Source organism: Choristoneura fumiferana, chromosome 20 (genome assembly GCF_025370935.1).
Source record: "Choristoneura fumiferana chromosome 20, NRCan_CFum_1, whole genome shotgun sequence".
NCBI lineage: Eukaryota > Metazoa > Arthropoda > Insecta > Lepidoptera > Tortricidae > Choristoneura > Choristoneura fumiferana.
The window spans coordinates 11,338,160-11,357,561 of NC_133491.1; the positions used below are offsets into that span (position 1 = coordinate 11,338,160).

General features: G+C 39.2%; 2 protein-coding genes across 2 annotated transcripts in view; both read right to left on the minus strand.

The window, feature by feature from the left end:
* Positions 1–552: 552 nt before the first annotated feature.
* Positions 553–1,479, minus strand: LOC141439420 (uncharacterized). The gene has a single exon (XM_074103708.1). It carries the CDS (start codon positions 1,477–1,479, stop codon positions 553–555), a length of 927 nt encoding a protein of 308 aa, XP_073959809.1.
* A 17,804-nt stretch (positions 1,480–19,283) lies between these two features.
* LOC141439421 (chromatin-remodeling ATPase INO80-like) overlaps positions 19,284–19,402 on the minus strand; it is a 29,009-nt gene continuing 28,890 nt past the window's right edge. Inside the window, 1 exon segment of the mRNA XM_074103709.1 lies at positions 19,284–19,352. Coding sequence (XP_073959810.1) covers positions 19,284–19,352 — 69 coding nt within the window.

Genomic DNA, 19,402 nt, shown 5'->3' on the forward strand with positions numbered 1-19,402 from the left:
GGCGCGCGCGGCAGTAGATCGGCTGGCCAGTGGTTTCAATCACGTGTTCGACGGAATGTTTAGGACTGAGCTTCATAGACGTGATTCTTGTAATTCCGGGAAAATCAGCGAGTATACTGTGGTAACTATGCCCGACGTCTATACTGCGAACTGTAGGTATGTTCGCAGTACTTAGTTGGGCGTTAGTTATCAGTTGTGTTTTGCCGTCGATCAGTCTTCTGTTTTTTACGTCGACTATGAGGTGGTGATGATTCAAAAAGTCGGCTCCGATGATTGGTTTTGACACAGCAGCGATGATGAATTTCCACTTGTATGGGCGGCGTAAGTTGAGATCCAATTCGAGCGTTTTTTCGCCATACGTAGGTATAGTTGTGTTGTTGGCTGCGTATAACTCGAACGGTAGCGGTTGGGCGGCTACACCTTTGCTCTTAGGTAGGACGGAAATATTTGCGCCCGTGTCTACCAGGAAAGACAATTTTGATTTTTTGTCCGTGACAAATAAGCGGTGTGAGTGCTCATTAACGCCGGATCCCGCCGCAGCCAGCGTTAGTTTTAGTTTTCCGGCATGACGACGATGGGCTTGAAACTGCACGGCGATTGGCATTTCTTAGCGTCCATGCCGTAGCGACGATGGTAGTAACAATACGGCATGGGCGAGTTTGGGCGGCTTCGGTTTTGCGATGCGTTACGGGACCGTGACTGGAAGCGGCGGCGAGGGCGGCTGCTGTGCTGATTGTCTTGCGGTCGTGCCCGCAGCTCAGCGACTTCCAGGGATAGCCTTCTAATTTCGCTGACGAGGAACTGTGTGTCAATTGCTGGTTGTTGCTGGTAATATGGCTGCGCGGGAGGCGGTGGCGGTGGCGGTAACGGGGCGGTTGGTGTTGAAATGGCAGCGATGTCTTGGGACGATGTGTGGACTTCCATCATTTTGTCCGCGAGCAAGGCCAGGTCTTCGAGCGTTGTCTTCATCTTGAAAGCTTCACTGACAGCAAGCACGGAACGGATGTGTGGCGGCAGGTGTTCGAGCCACATCATTTTGATGGTACTTTCGGGGAATTTGTCCTTATTAAGTTGCTGCATCCGCCTTAGCAACTGGCTAGGTTTTTGATCTCCGAGCTCCACTTGCGACAAGAGCTTTTTGGTTTGAGCGCTGTTCGATTCCTCATACAGCGAGATGAGGCGGTCCTTGATTGCCTTGTAATAATCTGCTTCCGGCGGCTGGTAGATGAGGTCGGCGATATTTTGAATATCCTGCTTCTCGAGCTGCGCGATCACCATTTGGGCGAGCTGGGCCTGGCTTCGTTTGAGGTCGGCGGTGGCTGCTTCAAAGCTGCAGAACCACAGGAGCGGTTGGTCGCGCCAGAACGGTGGGACGCGAAGCGACAGCGATATACCGGAGACTTCTTGGCTCGACGGTTGTTGCGGTGCAGCTGCAGCGTTTTGAGGGTTCTCTGCGCCAAGGTTTTCTTGCGTGTTCATCTTCTTTAAGTCGTTGGGTCACCACTTTAGGGATGTTTGGTAGCAAGTAAGAAAAACACCCTATTAGATCGGAGTATAGAAGAAGAAGAGAGTTTATTTACAAAAAATATCTAATATATACAAATTTACATAGGCGCAATTCGCGAAGGTATCCGCGATCATAACCACGCCTCCAAAAGGTGGCGTGATCTGCGCCGGCACTCATCCATCGCGCTGTCGATGTGTGCTGTCGGTGTGGCTCTACTATAAATACGTGCAGCGCCGAAGTTGTACACATTTCGCCCGCAGACGTCGATGCGCAAACACCGCGCACTTCTCAGAGCGGCGAGTGTTTGCGCCTGGCGAAATATTATTCTTGTCCCAGTTTCTGGACAGACGTCATCTTCTACAACCAAGTGTGTAGCTAGCAGCTACAACTGCCTTTAGTAATCCTAATCATACATTCCTACATTTTTTTGGGCTAGGAATGGACTATACTTGGTTTGGATAGGTATTTAACTAAATGTAAACAAACTTCAGCTGTCAGATTTGGTACTTTCAAGGATTTTAGAACATTTTACTTAAGGGGTTTGCTCCTGGTTAGCTCATGAGCAATGTCCCGTTAGATGGCGCTGTTATCAATAGTTCCTTTTTTCAGGTTTTTTTCGTAAATTATGAAGAATTATTTCACCAAAAACTAGTGGCGGGAGTATCTAAGCGTAACCGATTTTTTTGCCCCACACTCGAAATGAAATATTCCGCCAAAGCCGCAAACGAGGTGCTTTACTTTGAACGTCAATTGCGGCCGTATACGGACACTAGGAGCTCACGCACACACTCAAATAGACAGCGCCAGCTAGCGAAAGTCTATTGCGACACTTAGCTACCCGATCGGGGTACTCCTTCGAGTAATATTCACATCTTTTTATCGAGTCACGAAATTTTGTACCAACTGTACTTTACTCGAAAATTTTACTACGACCTATAAAATTTATAGGTATTTTATTGATAATTAGAAGCAGGGTCTTGGATAACTGTTCGCATATTATAATACGAGCCAAACGCCTTTCAAGTGTTCATAATATGTGTACGATAAATTGAGAAATTACCAAGATTCTGACCACGGTTTCTTGTCTTGGTTGATGGTCTTGCTATTATTCAGGTTATATTTATAGTTACTTTTCGTAGTTACTACTCTTGCTAATGTGGTCATGGTCGTCGGTTGAAAATCGGTAGCAAATGTACAGGACGAGTTTCTTGGGAAAATAGTGCGGTGGTTTGTCCTTACCTTCCACGCCGCAGAGCTGGAGTTTGGAATTCGTAGTTAGCAATAGAGAGCGCTGCCACCAGGGCTCTTAGTCACCTTGTACGACACGCACAGAAATGCACAGGCAATCAAGTTTATCAAGGGCATCCGTAAGGCCAAAGTCCCTTAAGACACTGTTACACATGCTCTTTAGTAGCAAGAAAGCATGCTACTATTGAGCAAATGCTAACTAGTAGCATGTGTGAACAGGACATGCTACTATCGAGCATGCTTATTAGTCGCAAGCTCGAGACGGGGTGGAAGGGGGAAAGGTAATAAGCAAGTGTGAACGCGTTTGCTTCAGTCCATGAACATGCTCATAAGCATTCTTATAAGCATGCTAGTAACGAGCATGTGTAACAGTGCCTTTAGACATACCTAATACTTTATGAACAGTGCTTCGTGTAAGCTCTTTCTATCAAAAGAGGTAATAAAAAGCATACAGAGTTTACTAACCTAATTATCATCATCATCATCACTCAATTTCTGTGGTAAGACTTTTGGTAGAGAATTAGTAATCATAAGCTGCTAATATCAATTATTAATAAGTTGCTAACCATGAAAAGAGTTGACGAAGAGTTTATCTAGGCTTCTGCATCTGGATTTCTCAGTTCGTATATATAATTACTAGCTTAATCCCGCGGCTTCGCTCCCGTTGAAGAAAAAAATCTATTCTGTAGTGTAGGTATTCGAATTAAAAAAAACTTCTTGCACCTCTGCGATCCTCAAGGAGTATTCCATAATTCCAATTGTATGTTTGCCAAATCTCATGCATTTTTAGGCCATGTTTTGCCTTTATAGGTATAAATAAATACTTACGAAATACTTACATAACAGCAAAAGTTCACCCACTCGCCGATAACTGGTATCAAATTGCGGTAAAAAACTATCCCGTGCTAATTTTGTACCTACATATCTCTATAAATTGATTTTGTTAGGATAATCATAACCGATGATTTGGCACAATCAGCCGAAGACTACGAGCAGTTCCAAAATCATCTACACTCCCTTTGTTACCTTCGAGTCGAAAACAGTTGTCAATTCGTATCATATAACTACCTATTGTAAGTATTATCTGCTAGGATTTTTATCCGATCCAGCAGAGTTGTAGTCGTGCGTACTGGATTATTGGCAGTGCTTCCTTTGGATGTTCGTGCGATGGAACTACTGCGTTTTTTTTGCATTAGTTCCTTTACAAGACTAGAAGGAAAAACTGCGTTTATTTTTTTGTCTTTGTTCCTTTCGCAGTAGCATCTTCAGTTCTTGCAAAGGTACAAAGGCGGAAAAATAACGCAGTTCTTTCTTCAAGGTCTTGTGAAGGAACTAGAACTACCGCAAATAGTCCGTCGTATTTGCAGACTACGGGAACGTTCAGTTTAGCTGACACGTCATCATCGGAGACAGATGTTGCATCAAACCTAATTCGAAGCAGTCAAGCTCATAGGTAGCTGAAAAGTTTGGTACTTTGTCACAGCAAGCTACAGTGCTAAAATGAGCATTTCTAAAAAAGTTTGTACATTTGATTTGCGACACCGATTTGGGAAAAATTTGCAGGTAGATAGAGTGAATCGTTCACTGAGTTTAAATAACATAGTCTCCCGAAATGTCCCAATTAATTTGTATGGAAAGTTCCTTTTTTGTTACCGCAAATCCATAGTTTTGGTAACAAAACAGGAAATTTCCATACAAACCAATTGGGACATTTTGAGAGACTATGTTATTACGACTCAGTATCGTTCACTCTACATACCTGCAATTTTTTATCACAAATAGGAGTCGCAAATCAAATGTACAAACTTTATTTAGAAATGCTCAAATAGTTTTTTTCACACTTCTCCTTCAGAAAAGTAACTTTTCCTCCCTACCGAGAGGGAGCAAAGTGCAATTTTTCTGTTCAAGGCTTTTCTAAGTGTTTTATTGCAAATACATTTTTTTAAGTTAATAATTGGAAAGCCACGTCATTTTCTATACCATTTTGCTCCCTTGTGACACAAATAACTATTTCACACCTCTCCTTCAGAAAAGTAACTTTTCCTCCCTGACGAGAGGGAGCAAAGTGCAACTTTTCTGTTCAAGGCTTTTCTAAGTATTTTATTGCAAATGCAATTTTTTGAAGTTGATAATTGTAAAGCCACGCCATTTTCTATGCTTATGCTTATGCTTCTTTAATAATATTAAGAATTTGTTATTTTCAAGTTTCTTAATGCTCGGTGTGAAAAGTTGTATGAGCCACTCGGGAGCAAAAATATTTTCATCTTGGGCGTTAACACTTGAATCCCTCATTACGCTCAGGATTCTACTTTAGAATCCCTCGCTACGCTCAGGATTCTATTGTAGAATCCAGAATGTAGCGAAGGATTCTAAAGTAGAATCCTGAGCGTAATGAGGGATTCAAGTGTTAACGCACAAGATGAAAATAATTTTTCTCCCGAGTCGCTCATACAACTTTTCACACCGAGCATTAAGAAACTTGAAAGAAGTAAATTCTAAATATTATTAAAGAACAACCAGCATAGAAAATGGCGTGGCTTTACAATTATCAACTTCAAAAAATTGCATTTGCAATAAAATACTTAGAAAAGCCTTGAACAGAAAAGTTCCACTTTGCTCCCTCTCGTCAGGGAGGAAAAGTTACTTTTCTGAAGGAGAGGTGTGAAAATAACTATACATGTCCTCAAATACTAAGAGTAAAAAGGGAATGTATTTACTTTGCTACTTTTTGAGCGCTCTTTGCCTGTAGGATCTACGGCTAACTAGTCTGGTTGACCGGGCAGTGGGTATAATTAATTTGTAATTTTCCCGCTGGTACAGTAAATTCATATCCCAATTATCATGCCAAATATTATGCATTATAAATCAAGTAACTATTTTGGAAACAATATATTTTTAGACACGAGTAATATTTACCTCGACGTTTCGGCAACATTACAGTCGCCGTGGTCACGGGTAGACTGAAGTGTGGGGTGACAAATAAAAATGACCAAGTGCGGGTAGTTCGAAGGACTCGCGCTGCTAGGCAGACTTGACACCCCACACTTCAGTCTACTCGTGACCACGGCCACTGTAATGTTGCCGAAACATCGAGGTAAATATTACTCGTGTGTGTTAGCGTGATAAGTCCTGTGCGTGGTATTTTGATTAATTCCAGTTTCTTTTAATTATTTTGTTGCTCTATTCCTCTCATCTGTCCGAGCACGCGAGCAGGCTGCAATTACCAGGCCCATCACTGCCGTTCCGCCTGTGACAGTTGCAGTTCTACCATACAATCTTTTCTTTGGGGTAAGTAAAATGCAGTATGTCGCATTAGACAGCGTTTGAGAATAATTATCAGGATCAGGGGGTCAGGTCTGCTAGTGAACAACGTCGGCATTAGATTCAGCTAATACTTTGAGAACAAAAAAAAGGTATAAACTGTGATACAAGTTAAATATTCCCGCTGTCCAGTCAATCAACAATATCTAAATGTGGTTCAAGAATAAAAATAATTATTATAATGTATGTAATAAAGTTTATTATTTATTGAAAGAACAACTCCATTATTTACATCACTGGTCATATAGCACATATGCCTCATGGACGTACCAGTAAAGCCACGCATCAAGGGTCAAGGAACCTGGTAACACCGAAACCACTCAATTATTCAAGTATTTATTTCGATGCAATCGAACCAATCAAAAATATCACATACTATTACACGTCTTTCTAGGTCAGAATAAAAGTATGTGAAACACATTTTTGAAGCATTATATTATACTACACCTCGTTGTTCCGGGGGTCAATAGTTTGAGCGGCCCATTTAGTGAACGGCATGTCATCGTCTACTAAAAGTACAATTTATATGATATTGGAAAAATTGGAATGGTAGGTGTCCGTTATCTCACTCCATATCTCGGTAATGCTGTATACGGCATCCTATAACGCCATAGCCCACTCCATGTGAATTACTGTTCGGATCTGACAACTGTAGAGGCCTGTCCGCTAGCACATCCTTATAGTGTATTAGGGGATAGACCTCCAAAATTCTGCTCATCTCATCTATATTAGATATGTTGGCTGTGGTCCCATGCCTTTCAAATGACCGGGTCCAGATGGGTTCGTGATCGAAAATCTGAACCAGCTATTACAATAATAAGTAAAGACCTTTATTTCGGACAATATGGCCCAGATTTCATTCAAAACATTTCAGTCAGGCATATTGAGTGATTTTGAAAATTGACAAATTTGAAATTTGGGACACTAGATTGGGTGAAAATTAATGTACAGCCAATAAGACAGTTTTGACCAACCTAACTTCTATACTTACTTAGTGCCTATAATGTAATGCAAACTCAAAATCAAACATTATTATGATGCCACTATAATGAAAGCAGTGACGCGAAAGATACAATTTGTAAGCGGAGATCTTATAAAACTAGCTAATAGCCGCGTGCACCTACCATGCAATAGTCCTAAATACAAAAGTCAAGGTACCAGAAGCTTAAAAATATATAATTTGTAATAATAGTTACACATATTTAAAAAAAGTAAGCTCACAATAAAAAATTATCAATATATGAGCTTATACAATTCTTCTGATTTTGGTTCTTGATTCTGGGTATCTGTATGCGAGATTGTCATTTTACACGAGTTTCCTTTTCTTCTGTAAGGCAACCTGACAGTTCAGTAGCAATGACACTCGAAAAAGAACGCCATACTACCTACTACAGTTATCGCGGCCGGCTCAGTCAAGAATGTCTCTAAAGCTAGACATGAGCAAAGTCTAAACATGAGTGATATTATTATCGATATGGATAGTCAATATTTAGTCATCCTGTGACATAGAGCATAACACCAACTCGTTTGTTAAAAAAATTGAACATATAATAATTCTACTATTTTTCTACTACAATGTTTATGTTTCACGCAGAAGAAGATTAAAACTATCGCGAAAAGACTTGTGCTAGCACGTTACTAGTGACAAAATAATAAATAAGTTTCGGAATAAGATGTCAAGTAAATATCGATCTATGCGATCTCCAGGGTGAGAAATTATTTATTTCGCAGGAACATACACAGGTACATGTCATGTTTGTTCTGCCCCAATCATCATCATCGTTTTCAGCATCATCACCATCTACATTATTATCATCTTCTACATCATCATCTACATAATTTACATCTTCATCATCGTCATCATCATCAATATCATCATATACATCATATACATGTCTGCATTATCATCATTATCATCATCTACTTCATCTATATAATCATCTACATAATTTACATCAACTATATCATCATAATGATCACAATCAACCATCTTCATCATCATCATCATATAAATCGTCGTCATCGACATCCTAACCATCATGAAATGAAATAAAATGAAATTATTTAATCCGCAGGAACTTACACAGGTGTTACAAATATTACACATGTCAGAAGAAATATTACATAGGTACATGTCATGTTTGTTCTGCCCCAATCATCATCATCGTTTTCAGCATCATCATCATCATTATCTACATAATTTACATCATCATCATCGTCATCATCATCAATATCATCATATACATATCTGCATCATCATCATTATCATTATCTACGTCGTCTATATTATCATCTATATTATTTACATCATCTACATCATCATAATAATCACAATCAACCGTCATCATCATCAGCATCATCATCAACAACCATCATCATTATCATCATCATCATCACCATCATCATTAAAATCATCATTATAGAATCATCATCATCATCGTCACCATCAACGACCATCATCATCACTAACAATCATCATCATCACCGTCACCATCAACGACCATCATCGTCACCATCACTAACAATCATCATCCTCGTCATCATCATCATCGTCATAATTTTTGAGAAAAGCACTATACAAGCTTTATGGCTTACTTACTGGTCTTTGCAGTAATGTACTATTTCAATGACTGTGTCATAAAATTATACAATTTGTTTGCGTTGAAATAGAAGTTTGATTTTATCACTACTTTAAAGGGTAGCAAGCAAGGTATTTGATAAAGGTAACGAGAAATTGCCGCTGATACCTCACCGCGTTCCTGAAAAAATACCATTAGTGATCTCCCAACTTATCGTTTACTTGTTTTCTGAGTCTTATTTCAGTTCAAACACGAAGTGATAGAGACTAGGTCATAAAGTGTAAACTTATTTGATTGAATCATATTAATAACTTCAACGTTTTCCTTTGCCACTCCGCAAACACAAGTGCAAGACAACTGTGTTTGTGCGACACATGTGTGTGTGTCATGCAGAAATCCTCCCTACTACACTTTCATAAAAAGTCAAATTACATATGGTAAAGGCCTAACAAATAAACATTAATATCGTAAGATATTTAGATATTTTGGTTGTTTTTGTTCTGTGAATATTTAATCGTCACTTAGAACACCAGAACACACATACATACAGAGCAGCAAATTCACGAGCTGCATGAGAGTCATGTAACACCATCAAATAATTTACCTACATACATAAACACAATTTAAAATCCTTCAATTATTGGTCGTTCGTTTTCTGTTATAAATAGAAGACTATTTTTTTAGTACTATACCGTCTATTTTGCCCTTCATATTTATTTTGCCCGCGGAGTTAAATATAAGCTGTAACAAAAAGGCCTTAGCAGGATAAAAAAGGTCAAGTTCGAGTCGGACTCGTACATACGAAGGGTTCCGTACGTACAATGTTTTTAAAACAGTTCACTTATAAGTTTTAGCAACGCCTAGTAACCAAAAAACGCTGGGAAAAAACACGTTTCTTGTATGACAACTCCATTTATTTTTTAATTTTACTTATTAGTATTTGTTGTTATGGAGGCCACAGTAATACCTACATAATCTGTCAACATTTCAAGTGTCTAGTACACACAAACATGTATGCCTAAATGGGGTAGGCAAAGCACACGAAACGTTACAGCTTCGGAGCCACTTTTAGCAATTTTACGTTTTAAGTTTGACAAAAACGGTACAATAGTGACAGGTTGCTAGCCTGTGGCCTACGGTCCTCAGTCGCCTCTTACGACATCCACGGAAGAAATGGAGAGGTCTAATTCTAACCCGACATCACACGGGTAGCTATTACAGCTCAAGAGATAAAGCCCTGTGACAGACGGATGGACAGACAGACAGACAGACAGACAGCAGAGTCTCAGCAATAGGGTCCCGTTGGCCTAACCTTAAAAACTAAATAATAGTTACGAACCAGTAGAAGACAGACAGACAGACAGACAGCAGAGTCTCAGCAATAGGGTCCCGTTGGCACCCTTTGGGTACGGAACCCTAAAAAGGAGAAGTAACTCCCGTCAGGAATAAAGAAATATTCCAATATCGAGGGAAAAGAAAAGATTTATTCGTGACAACAGGGAAAAAAATATACAAAAATGATTTAGAAATGTGCATGTCACAAAGTGGTCACAAATCAGTCAATTTTGTTTTATTTCAGATGTTTTAAAAAATTACAACTTGGGCAAAGTTATATCAAAGGTCAAAGTTGTACGGTTTTATAGTACTTTATATATATGTACCCCTATTATCTCATCATCTGAAATTACTATAGTTTCATTCAACAAATGAAAACTACATACCTGTTGGTATTCTTGTTTTTAGAAGCTCCACTAAAATTTCCACCCACGGAACGCTAAAAGAAAGATGCCTACGAAGACTTTATTTCGTTGTGTACATCATATTTATTTAGAACAAACTTTTTAACACAGCGTTAATAAATAAATCTAATCAGTCGGATATTCCTAAATTTCTTGCATATCAACATTAAACGTTTCTTCTTTTCTTCACCTTGAATATTGCATGACAGCACCAAGGCTACTTCAGCAATATAATAATTCCAGGCAAAGTTATATGCAGTTAGTTATCATTGAATCTGAAAGGAATTGTGCATTAATAAATACAGAAATAGTATTAGCAGACAGACTATAAGATACCTAGGTGACCGATGCCTTTTAGTTACAGCATAAGGACGTAAATCAGACTATCAGTAGGTAAATTCCCTAATGTACATACTGTTGCACGCAACTCTGTCCGCGTAGAATTCGTTTATAGCTATTCCGCGGGAATTATGTGATTAAAAAAAACTACCCTATGTTTTTCTACGGGACTCAAACTATCTGTATCTCAAATTTCATCCTAATCAGTTCAACGATTTAGACGTGAAAAGGTAATAAAGAAATAAACAAACAGACTAACAAACTTTCGCATTTATAATATGAGTGGGATTATTGTCTTATTTTAAGTCATCATCATCATCATCATCATCGGCCTATCTTAGCCCACTACTGGACATAGAGGCGTCTCCAATTGCACGCCACTGAGCACGATCCTCGGCCACTCTCATCCAGTTACTGTCAGCTACCCAGTGAAGATCATCGCTCCACCTAGTCTGAGGGCGTCCCACGCCACGCTAGGCTTTTACTCGTTTACCCTAGCAGTTACCGGTTCTTCGGCTGATATGGCCGGCCCACTGCCACTTCAGTTTGCTTCAGTTTTAAGTAATCCTATAGAAATAGACGGACGGACAGCGTAATATCAAATTATCTGAATTAAGTCTTTGTGACAAAGTTTCTCCATGTCTTTCATTGAATAAAGTAAGAATTCGGCAGCGATGACATACGACCATCATCATCATCATCATCATCATCATCAGCATCATCATCGTCATTAAAATCGGTTAGTGAACAATACTTATCTTTTTTCAAAATATCCTGATATTGAATTTAGATTTTTGCTATTCCTTTCTGCCTGCATGTCAAATTTACAGAGATTAGTGATATAGAGGTAGAGTTGTAAAATTTAACATTGAATTCCATGATACCTACCCTGGGTATTAAAAATAAACTGGCCAAGTGCAAGTCGGTTTCGCGCACGAGGTGTTCCGTACCATTATCTATACAACATTAGACATTAGCAAAAAAAACGGCCAGAAAAAACAAGTTTGTTGTATAGAAGCCCTCCTTAAATATTTGTTTTATTTTAATTTAATTATTTATTTTTAAAGTAATTACACAGCTAAATATTCTGTGAATAATTAATAAATTGCCGTTATTAACATCATGCAAAAAACGGCAAAACAATCACGTTTGTTGTATGGGAGCCACCCTTAAATATTTATTTTATTCTGGTTTGAGTATTTGTTGCTATAGCGGCCACAGTAATACATAATCTGTAAAAATTTCAAGTGTCTAACTATTACAACTCAAGAGATAGAGCCCTGTGACAGACGGACGGACAGACAGACAGACAGACAGCGGAGTCTTAGCAATAGGGTTCCGTTGGCACTTTTTAGGTACGGAATCCTAAAAACTAAATAATAGTTACGAACCAGTAGAATTTTATGTAGGTATTTTTTCCTTATCTTAAATTTCAGCTTTTTAGGATAAAAGGCTTGGTGTGTGCGTTGGTAAATCATTAAAAAAATAGGACTAAGATGTAGTGTTCACTTCGAAACACAGATACACAGACAGACGGACAGACATATGGACAGATCAACAGACGGACGGACGGATGAGCCGACGGAAAGACATGTACGCATAAAATTAACAACTTGTGTCACTCCTAACAAAGACTTATTTTCCTTGCCTTCGCCTTGTTGCATAGCGTGCGAAAGAAATGCCCATACATACGCTCCAAAACCAAACCCTGCCGTTTCTCACACTTATAAATAAAATAATAAATCTTGAATCACTTCATAATAGAGTACATACTATACATACTCGTACATATGCAGACAGACGGTGGGAAGCGACTTACTTCTATGGAGTGAAAATGTTCACGACGCTACTAAGAGTTAGGGAAATTTGGTATGTTTTCGTAGTAGGTTGCTGCAGACCACAAGTTTGGTACACACGATAAGCCATACTTTGGCCACCCAGTAGGAATGAAATTCTTACAGCCCTGCCTCTGGTGTTCTGTAACAAATATTAATGTTTCTGACAAAAATGATAAAATTAACATACCCGTGTATCCAATTTTTTCATCATCAAATCGTACATACATAAATAGTTTAAGAGTTGCACTCTTGCTAATTTCCTCTCGTCCGCCAACTTTTTGACTTCTTGATTTGTGTTCAAACCATAATTATTCAAACATAATTGCTTTTGAATATCAATCTCATTGACTTGACGTTGTGACAAAAATGTATTATAATGACGTTTAAATTTTACTTATCTAGCCAGTTATAATAATAAAAAAGGTACGAAAACTACTTCGATTGTGAAAACCTTTTTATTCACCGAGCCTAGATTTAGCGGCCGTAAAAATGCCGTGATATGTAGGAATTTGAGCCTCACTGTAAAACTTGATATTCATACATACACATGCAATGTATGTTGAATGTAGACCTTATTTTTTAACTAATTAGTTTAGTGATTACACCTAGCACCTTTTATTGTGAGAATAAATATGCTTTATATAAATTAGTGGCGCTACTGTCTACGTAAGAGTAAATAACTAATATCTGTTCAGAATTTGTAAGTTGAATTTAAACCACTTGTCCTAGATCGAAGCACCGCATTATAATGTATGTAAAGTATGCAATGTTATAATTTTTGCCGAGGACTGGGTCTTTTACTTAAATAATTATTATTTTAAATGACAATTTTAAAAGTAACTTACCTATTTTTGTCTTACTTACAGTTTGCCTCCTTGCATTAATCAGAAATAATAGTTTAGGCGTTTCAACTTCCGAAAATAACAGATTTAAAAACAAAAAAGTAGATACTAGACTCAGAAACTTGAACTTGATCTCTCAGTGATCTCATGCTTTCTTCATTTAGTTGTCGTATTATCTGAGCCAAAGGTGATGGTCACGTGACCACACGAAATAGTCGATACCTATTTACAATAGTTTGATTTTGTGACATTGACTCACGCACCCATATAAGATGTCACTACATGCTCGCTGCGAACACTGTCAGTTGTACTCATACAATGGTAAAATGCATCAAAATTTACTGCATCACGCTGCACTTTTGATGCAATAAAGTTACTTTTTTTTGGATTTTGCTTGAAGAGCATATCCATAATTTACTATTCAAAAAATCCTCTAAGAAAACATGTCCGTGGAAGCTATGCGGGGTGTCCGTAGGTTTGTATGGAAGAGCAACCCCCTTAAATATCTATCATCGATAGATCGATTTTTTCGAATTTCATAAGTAGCCCTGCACTGCAGCTTTACGGAACACTGGCTCTGATGACCTCTGTGTTTTTATGTTCGGATCAGCACTAAATCATTCAAGACTCATGATGCTCGTCACGTACGGGCTAAAAGTTCAGTTTGGTCATAAATCCACAAATCCGTGGTAAAGATTTTTTTGCAGTCATACCTACCTACCGGTAAGTACTGGGTAAACTTGAATATAATTAATTTGTCAACGTAATTTGACAAGAGCCGCGTGGCCTCGCTGTACACAGAATAAGTGCCTATAATATATAAAGTGCTAATTGTTCTAGAAGGCATGTTGTCTGGGAACAAACGATTGTGAATGAAAGGTCGAAAGCTGCTGTTTGGACTCTTCAGAGTAGGTGTCAGGAGACTAACATACTAAATAACCTCACCATTCCGAAGTAAACCCTAAGGTTAGGGTGTTTTATATACTCTTTTTTTGTCATAAATGGCAAATGGTGAGCACAGCATGCAGGTCTTCTACTCTCACATCTAGCAGTACCTACTGCGATCAGTGATGCACTGGCAAAATTTTTTCAATATTTCTTCCTGTGCAGATGGATCTTTGATTTGAACAGGAAAAGAAATGGCTTACATTCCGTGTCTATTTATCTCAATCACTGAAAGATGCCCAACGACTGGACATGATTATAAGTACGGAAAGCGTGCTCCATACCTGCTCTTTTTCCACCAACTTAATGCAAAACATTGAATATCAACTGCCTTTTCTCAGTACAACACAAAATTATATATTTCTCGATTTTCCGAGTATTTCAAACGTACGAATTTGATAACATCCACGAAGCAGTTCGCATGCGTGTCACGGATGCATTCGTATGCGGCGCAGGCGCATTAATTGATGATCCATGTCGCCAGAGGTCGTTAGTGACGATTTCGCACGACTAAGTATCCGATTAGAGATTTATTTGGTTATTTTCCTTAGGTTTCTTCAATTGTTTTTTTTTTTTGCAAAAACGAAGTTCAACTTGGTTCATGATTGCATTTATTATGTTAAAAGGTCAAGCACATAGAATTTTGAGCCAAACTTTTGACCATTTTACTTTACAGTGATCAATGACTGTAGTTGTAAAAGGGAAAGTAACTTTGCTACCCGTCGATAGATGGCAGTGGGCGTCTTTTATAAGTCCTCCTATTGGCACTGGTAACACATTTAAATACCGTGGTAAGGGGAAACAATGGAGGAAACAAGAAAGTCTTCTGCCATATTTTTGGCTACCATTCATTTCTAAGTATAGAATAAAACAATGGCACAATTTTTCATCATTTATTACAAATCTCACCTCTCGTATTTACAACACTTGACATCAACGTACTGATCAACCTTAAATTAACTTTTAAAATCTCAACAATTTACAAATAAATAAGTCGATTGTCGTTATTTCATTGAAAATAAAATTCTTTAATTCATCTTGTTTATTTAAATAAAAACAATATTATTCTATTGTGTATAATTTTGGTAAAACGCCACGGATTCATATTGAAGTGGATGACTAATACGGTGAAATTTACAAGAATTGAGCGTGCCAATTTCTGAATTAGCCCTCTGCACATTTTGTCGAAAACATCGCACTCTTAGATCAAGAGTATATGAACTCAAAATAGTACCCAATTTTTGATTTAGACTTCATTAAACTTCTGGAAGGTCTTGACCTAGGAGTGCGATATGTACCATCAGCCAAATAAGTGGTCTATCAATTTTTAAACAAGTTCCTATCAAATGAATATGTCGCTAAAGTCGAACTTTCAAGTTGACAGACACGTTGGCATGATTGCTTTATGAAATGCAAACGATTATCAACTTTAGGGTAGTTAACAACTTAAGGATGGTATACCACATATTTGGTTGATGCTACATTCTATCGGCCGCCTGTGTCTAAATTAAATTCGCACAATTTCCCATTATAGCTTCTGTTAAACATAACCTCGTGGCCATATGTGGCACAGGCTACCTAAAGTAAACTGTCAAAATTAGCCAAATATCTATTGGGCAAAGTGTTCATAACAGGCAAGGCGTCATCCACTTAAATACAGTTCCATGAAACATACATTTAAGATAACTATCTAGCTAGAACAATTTTCACATTTACTGTTGGTAAAATACAATAGATGTTCATTGTGAGCGGTTCTGGGGCCGATTTGTATAATTAATTATAATATCTTAACACATTGCACTAGGTGGGTGTCCGTACGCGCCACAAATTGGTTTTCCTATCTTCTGAAACAATAAAGGAAATAATTTAGAATTGGGAAACGCCAACGAAATCAACTACTCAAGACTGGATAGGATTTTAAGTTTAGTTAAGGCTGTTACTGAGCCAGCAAGATACACCTTTGACTTCATCTGCACTTAACGTCAGGTGAGATAGGAGTTCACGGTCTGTTTTATGTTAAAAAAAAACTTCGCAATAATTGTTATTTAGATTTTTTACTGATGTTGGTCCATGTCTAAAGTGTACTTATGGCATCAAAGGCGTTTATACTAGTTTTTGTTTCGAAAATTCCGATAAAGCCATTGGCTGCAACCAGCGCCAAACTGATCATCATCTCGGCTTATGCACCGTGTTTTTCTTGATTTCCGTAAATTTGAGTTCATTGATATTTTCGAGAATAAAGATCTTTTTTATTTCACGGTCATTTCTAAAATAAATAAAAAAAAATCTAAAGGTCAAATTGTAAAATTAACAAATTTCACTATTGACATAGCCCTGTCACAAAAGAAAAAAGAAAAAAAACTCGCTTATTTAACTTCTTTTGTTACATTACATGTGTGAACTAAAAACGGATTAGTTACGGACTTTAAAAAAGTCATTAATTAAGAACCTTTACACAATGTTTTACTGTTTTCAATTATCGTAATTCTTGATTATCTTTTAAACAGTAACAGTTAACTAGAGACTAACTTCATTTGGCCTGTTTTTCTAAAAATTAACGATAGTCAAAATAACACGGTTTCTATGTTCCACAGCAGTGCACTCACGCTAGAGGTAGGGCGGCGGCGGCGGCGCCAGCGGCACCAGCAGCGGCTCGGGCGCGCGGCGGGCGCGGCGGCGGGCCGCGGGGGGGCGCGCGCGCCGCACCGCGCAGCCGCGGCCGCCCCGGCCCGCGACGCGCGCGCACGCTCGCCGAGCTCGACTCCAGCGGCGCGGACGACTCCAGCATCGCAGCCCCTACAGGTAAACAGTTACAAAAAACATTACAGGTAAAACAGGATAGGTAGCAACACTTAGCAGGAATTCTAACCTAGACATCGCCTGTAACCCAGGAAACCAGTTTTAAAAACTATATTTCGTGGTCATGATAGAAAAGTTACATTTAATGGGCGGGAATCGGACCTCTCGCTCCTCGGGTCACGAAGGCAAACGACTACATCATAAATTCCTGATGAATTCCTATTTCCTGATGAGTTGACATTTGTAAAAAATTGCTGTACTTAAGGTCACTGTTTATTTTCCTCAAATAAACAGAACTATCACATACATACCAGAAACAGTGAAACAGGCTCTAAATACGTATAACCTATATTCGCACTGATTTGCTGGTATGAACGCTACTTTAGCATAATAATAGCAATGGGCAAATTCGGATCTAAAGATTAAAACAAAAGAGTCAGATCCTTAAGCGGATTCGAATCCTTATTGGCTTCAAATGATTTAGTGAATCAGATCACTCCTCGCAATCTACATTAGCCATGTGTAGACGTACTGACAGCGACGGCGTCAGCAGAGGTCCCGGGCGTCCCGGGCGGCGGTCGCGGCTGTCGCGCGGCGTGGCGCACCCCGCGCGGCCGGCCGCGCCGCGCGCCGCGCGTGCAACGCGTCGCCGACCAAGACGCCGCGCGCCCACTGGCGAGAACGCTACAAACATAATAGTACATTACTGCAAATTTCGCGAAACAGGGGATTGCCGGCCGAGTAGTTATAAATGGCCGAGTGTAAACGAGGCCATCTAGAGATACGAGGCCGACAATCCCTGTTCGCGGACGAGGCTTGTACAGTTTGATTAATTCGAGTTAACACTTGACAGATGGGCGTGCCTTCAGTCAATTTTCAACTTTGACGTCATACAAATAACGGTACAAGTATTTGTATGACGTCATACAAATACGTTATGATTTATGGTATAAGTATTTGTTTTCAATTTCTATTCCCGCCAAAATACACTTTTTCAGCTATTTTTTGTAAGCTGTTCGGGTTGATGTTTTGCCACCAAATCTTGTAATCATTTTATTTATAAAATAAAACGAGGATACCTTATTAATTGGATATTTTAATAAATTATTAACAATAAATGTCAATCCTTGTTTATTATTGAATACCTTTAAATCAACTCTGAAAATGAAGCCGCCAGTCGTTCGAGCTATTCTCAAAAGTGATCTCATACGTTTTTTATATAGTGGGCAAACGAGAAGGCGGGTCACCTGATGGAAAGCAATCACGCCGCCCGTGGACACTCACAATATGAGTTGAGTTACGGATGCATTGCCGACCTTTTGAGAAAGGAGTAGGCTCGTTTTTAGGGGAGGCCTATGCTCAACAGTGGACGTCCTGCGGCTGGGGTTTAAAATGGTAATTTAATAAAATATAAAAAATCCTGTAAAGATGACAATTTCGGAGAAAAATCCATTATATATAATGTATTTTGAGAATGATGAATTATGCATTTTGTAAATTTTTCTCACCACCCTACTCTACCCTTGTCTCTTTCGTGTAGTAGTCTCGATAACTGATGAGCACTAGGCGATAGACTTAGCACAGTGCAATTAATCGCAAGCGGTTTCAGTGCTCGCATTTAATCGCTATAGGGCTAAAGCTGAGTTTAGACTTGCGAGAAAAATCTTGCAAGTTGCATTACATTGCGAGGCCGTAATGCCAACGAGTTTGTAGTGGTCAATCGAGCGCCGTAATGTAACGCAACTAGCACGATTTTTCTCGCAATTCTAAACTCGGCTTAACGAAAAGATGTGTGTACTAACGTATGTGCGCGTGCGGGTGCACCTGCGGCGGCGAGCGGCGCGGCTCGTCGTCGTCGACGCGCAGCGGGCTGCCGGGCTCGGAGCCTGACTCGCGCGAGCGCTTCGCCAGCGGCGCCGCGGTCGCCATCGCCACCGGCGCTGGTTGCTGCGACGTTACGACACTTTAATGCCAATCCAGGAATAACGCGCCACTTCAATTTTAATCATTTAAGACCCTCCCTCCCCCCTTGTGACATTTGTTACAATGAAAATGCAATTTTATTTTGTCACTAAATCGCCACACCCCTCATGGGCCACCAAGAGTCCGCGAGAAGCAGACTTTCGTTATGTTGTAAAGGCTGGTAGTTTGTTCATGGACCACCAAGAGCTAAACATAGGTAGAACGATCTCACACTATGACATTTGAGTAATGGTTGCTTGGCAGTAACGTTATAAAATAGTAC

Bases quoted from the DNA above. Each gene is read 5' to 3' on its own strand.
- LOC141439420 (XM_074103708.1), bottom strand. From the start codon at position 1,479: ATGAACACGCAAGAAAACCTTGGCGCAGAGAACCCTCAAAACGCTGCA.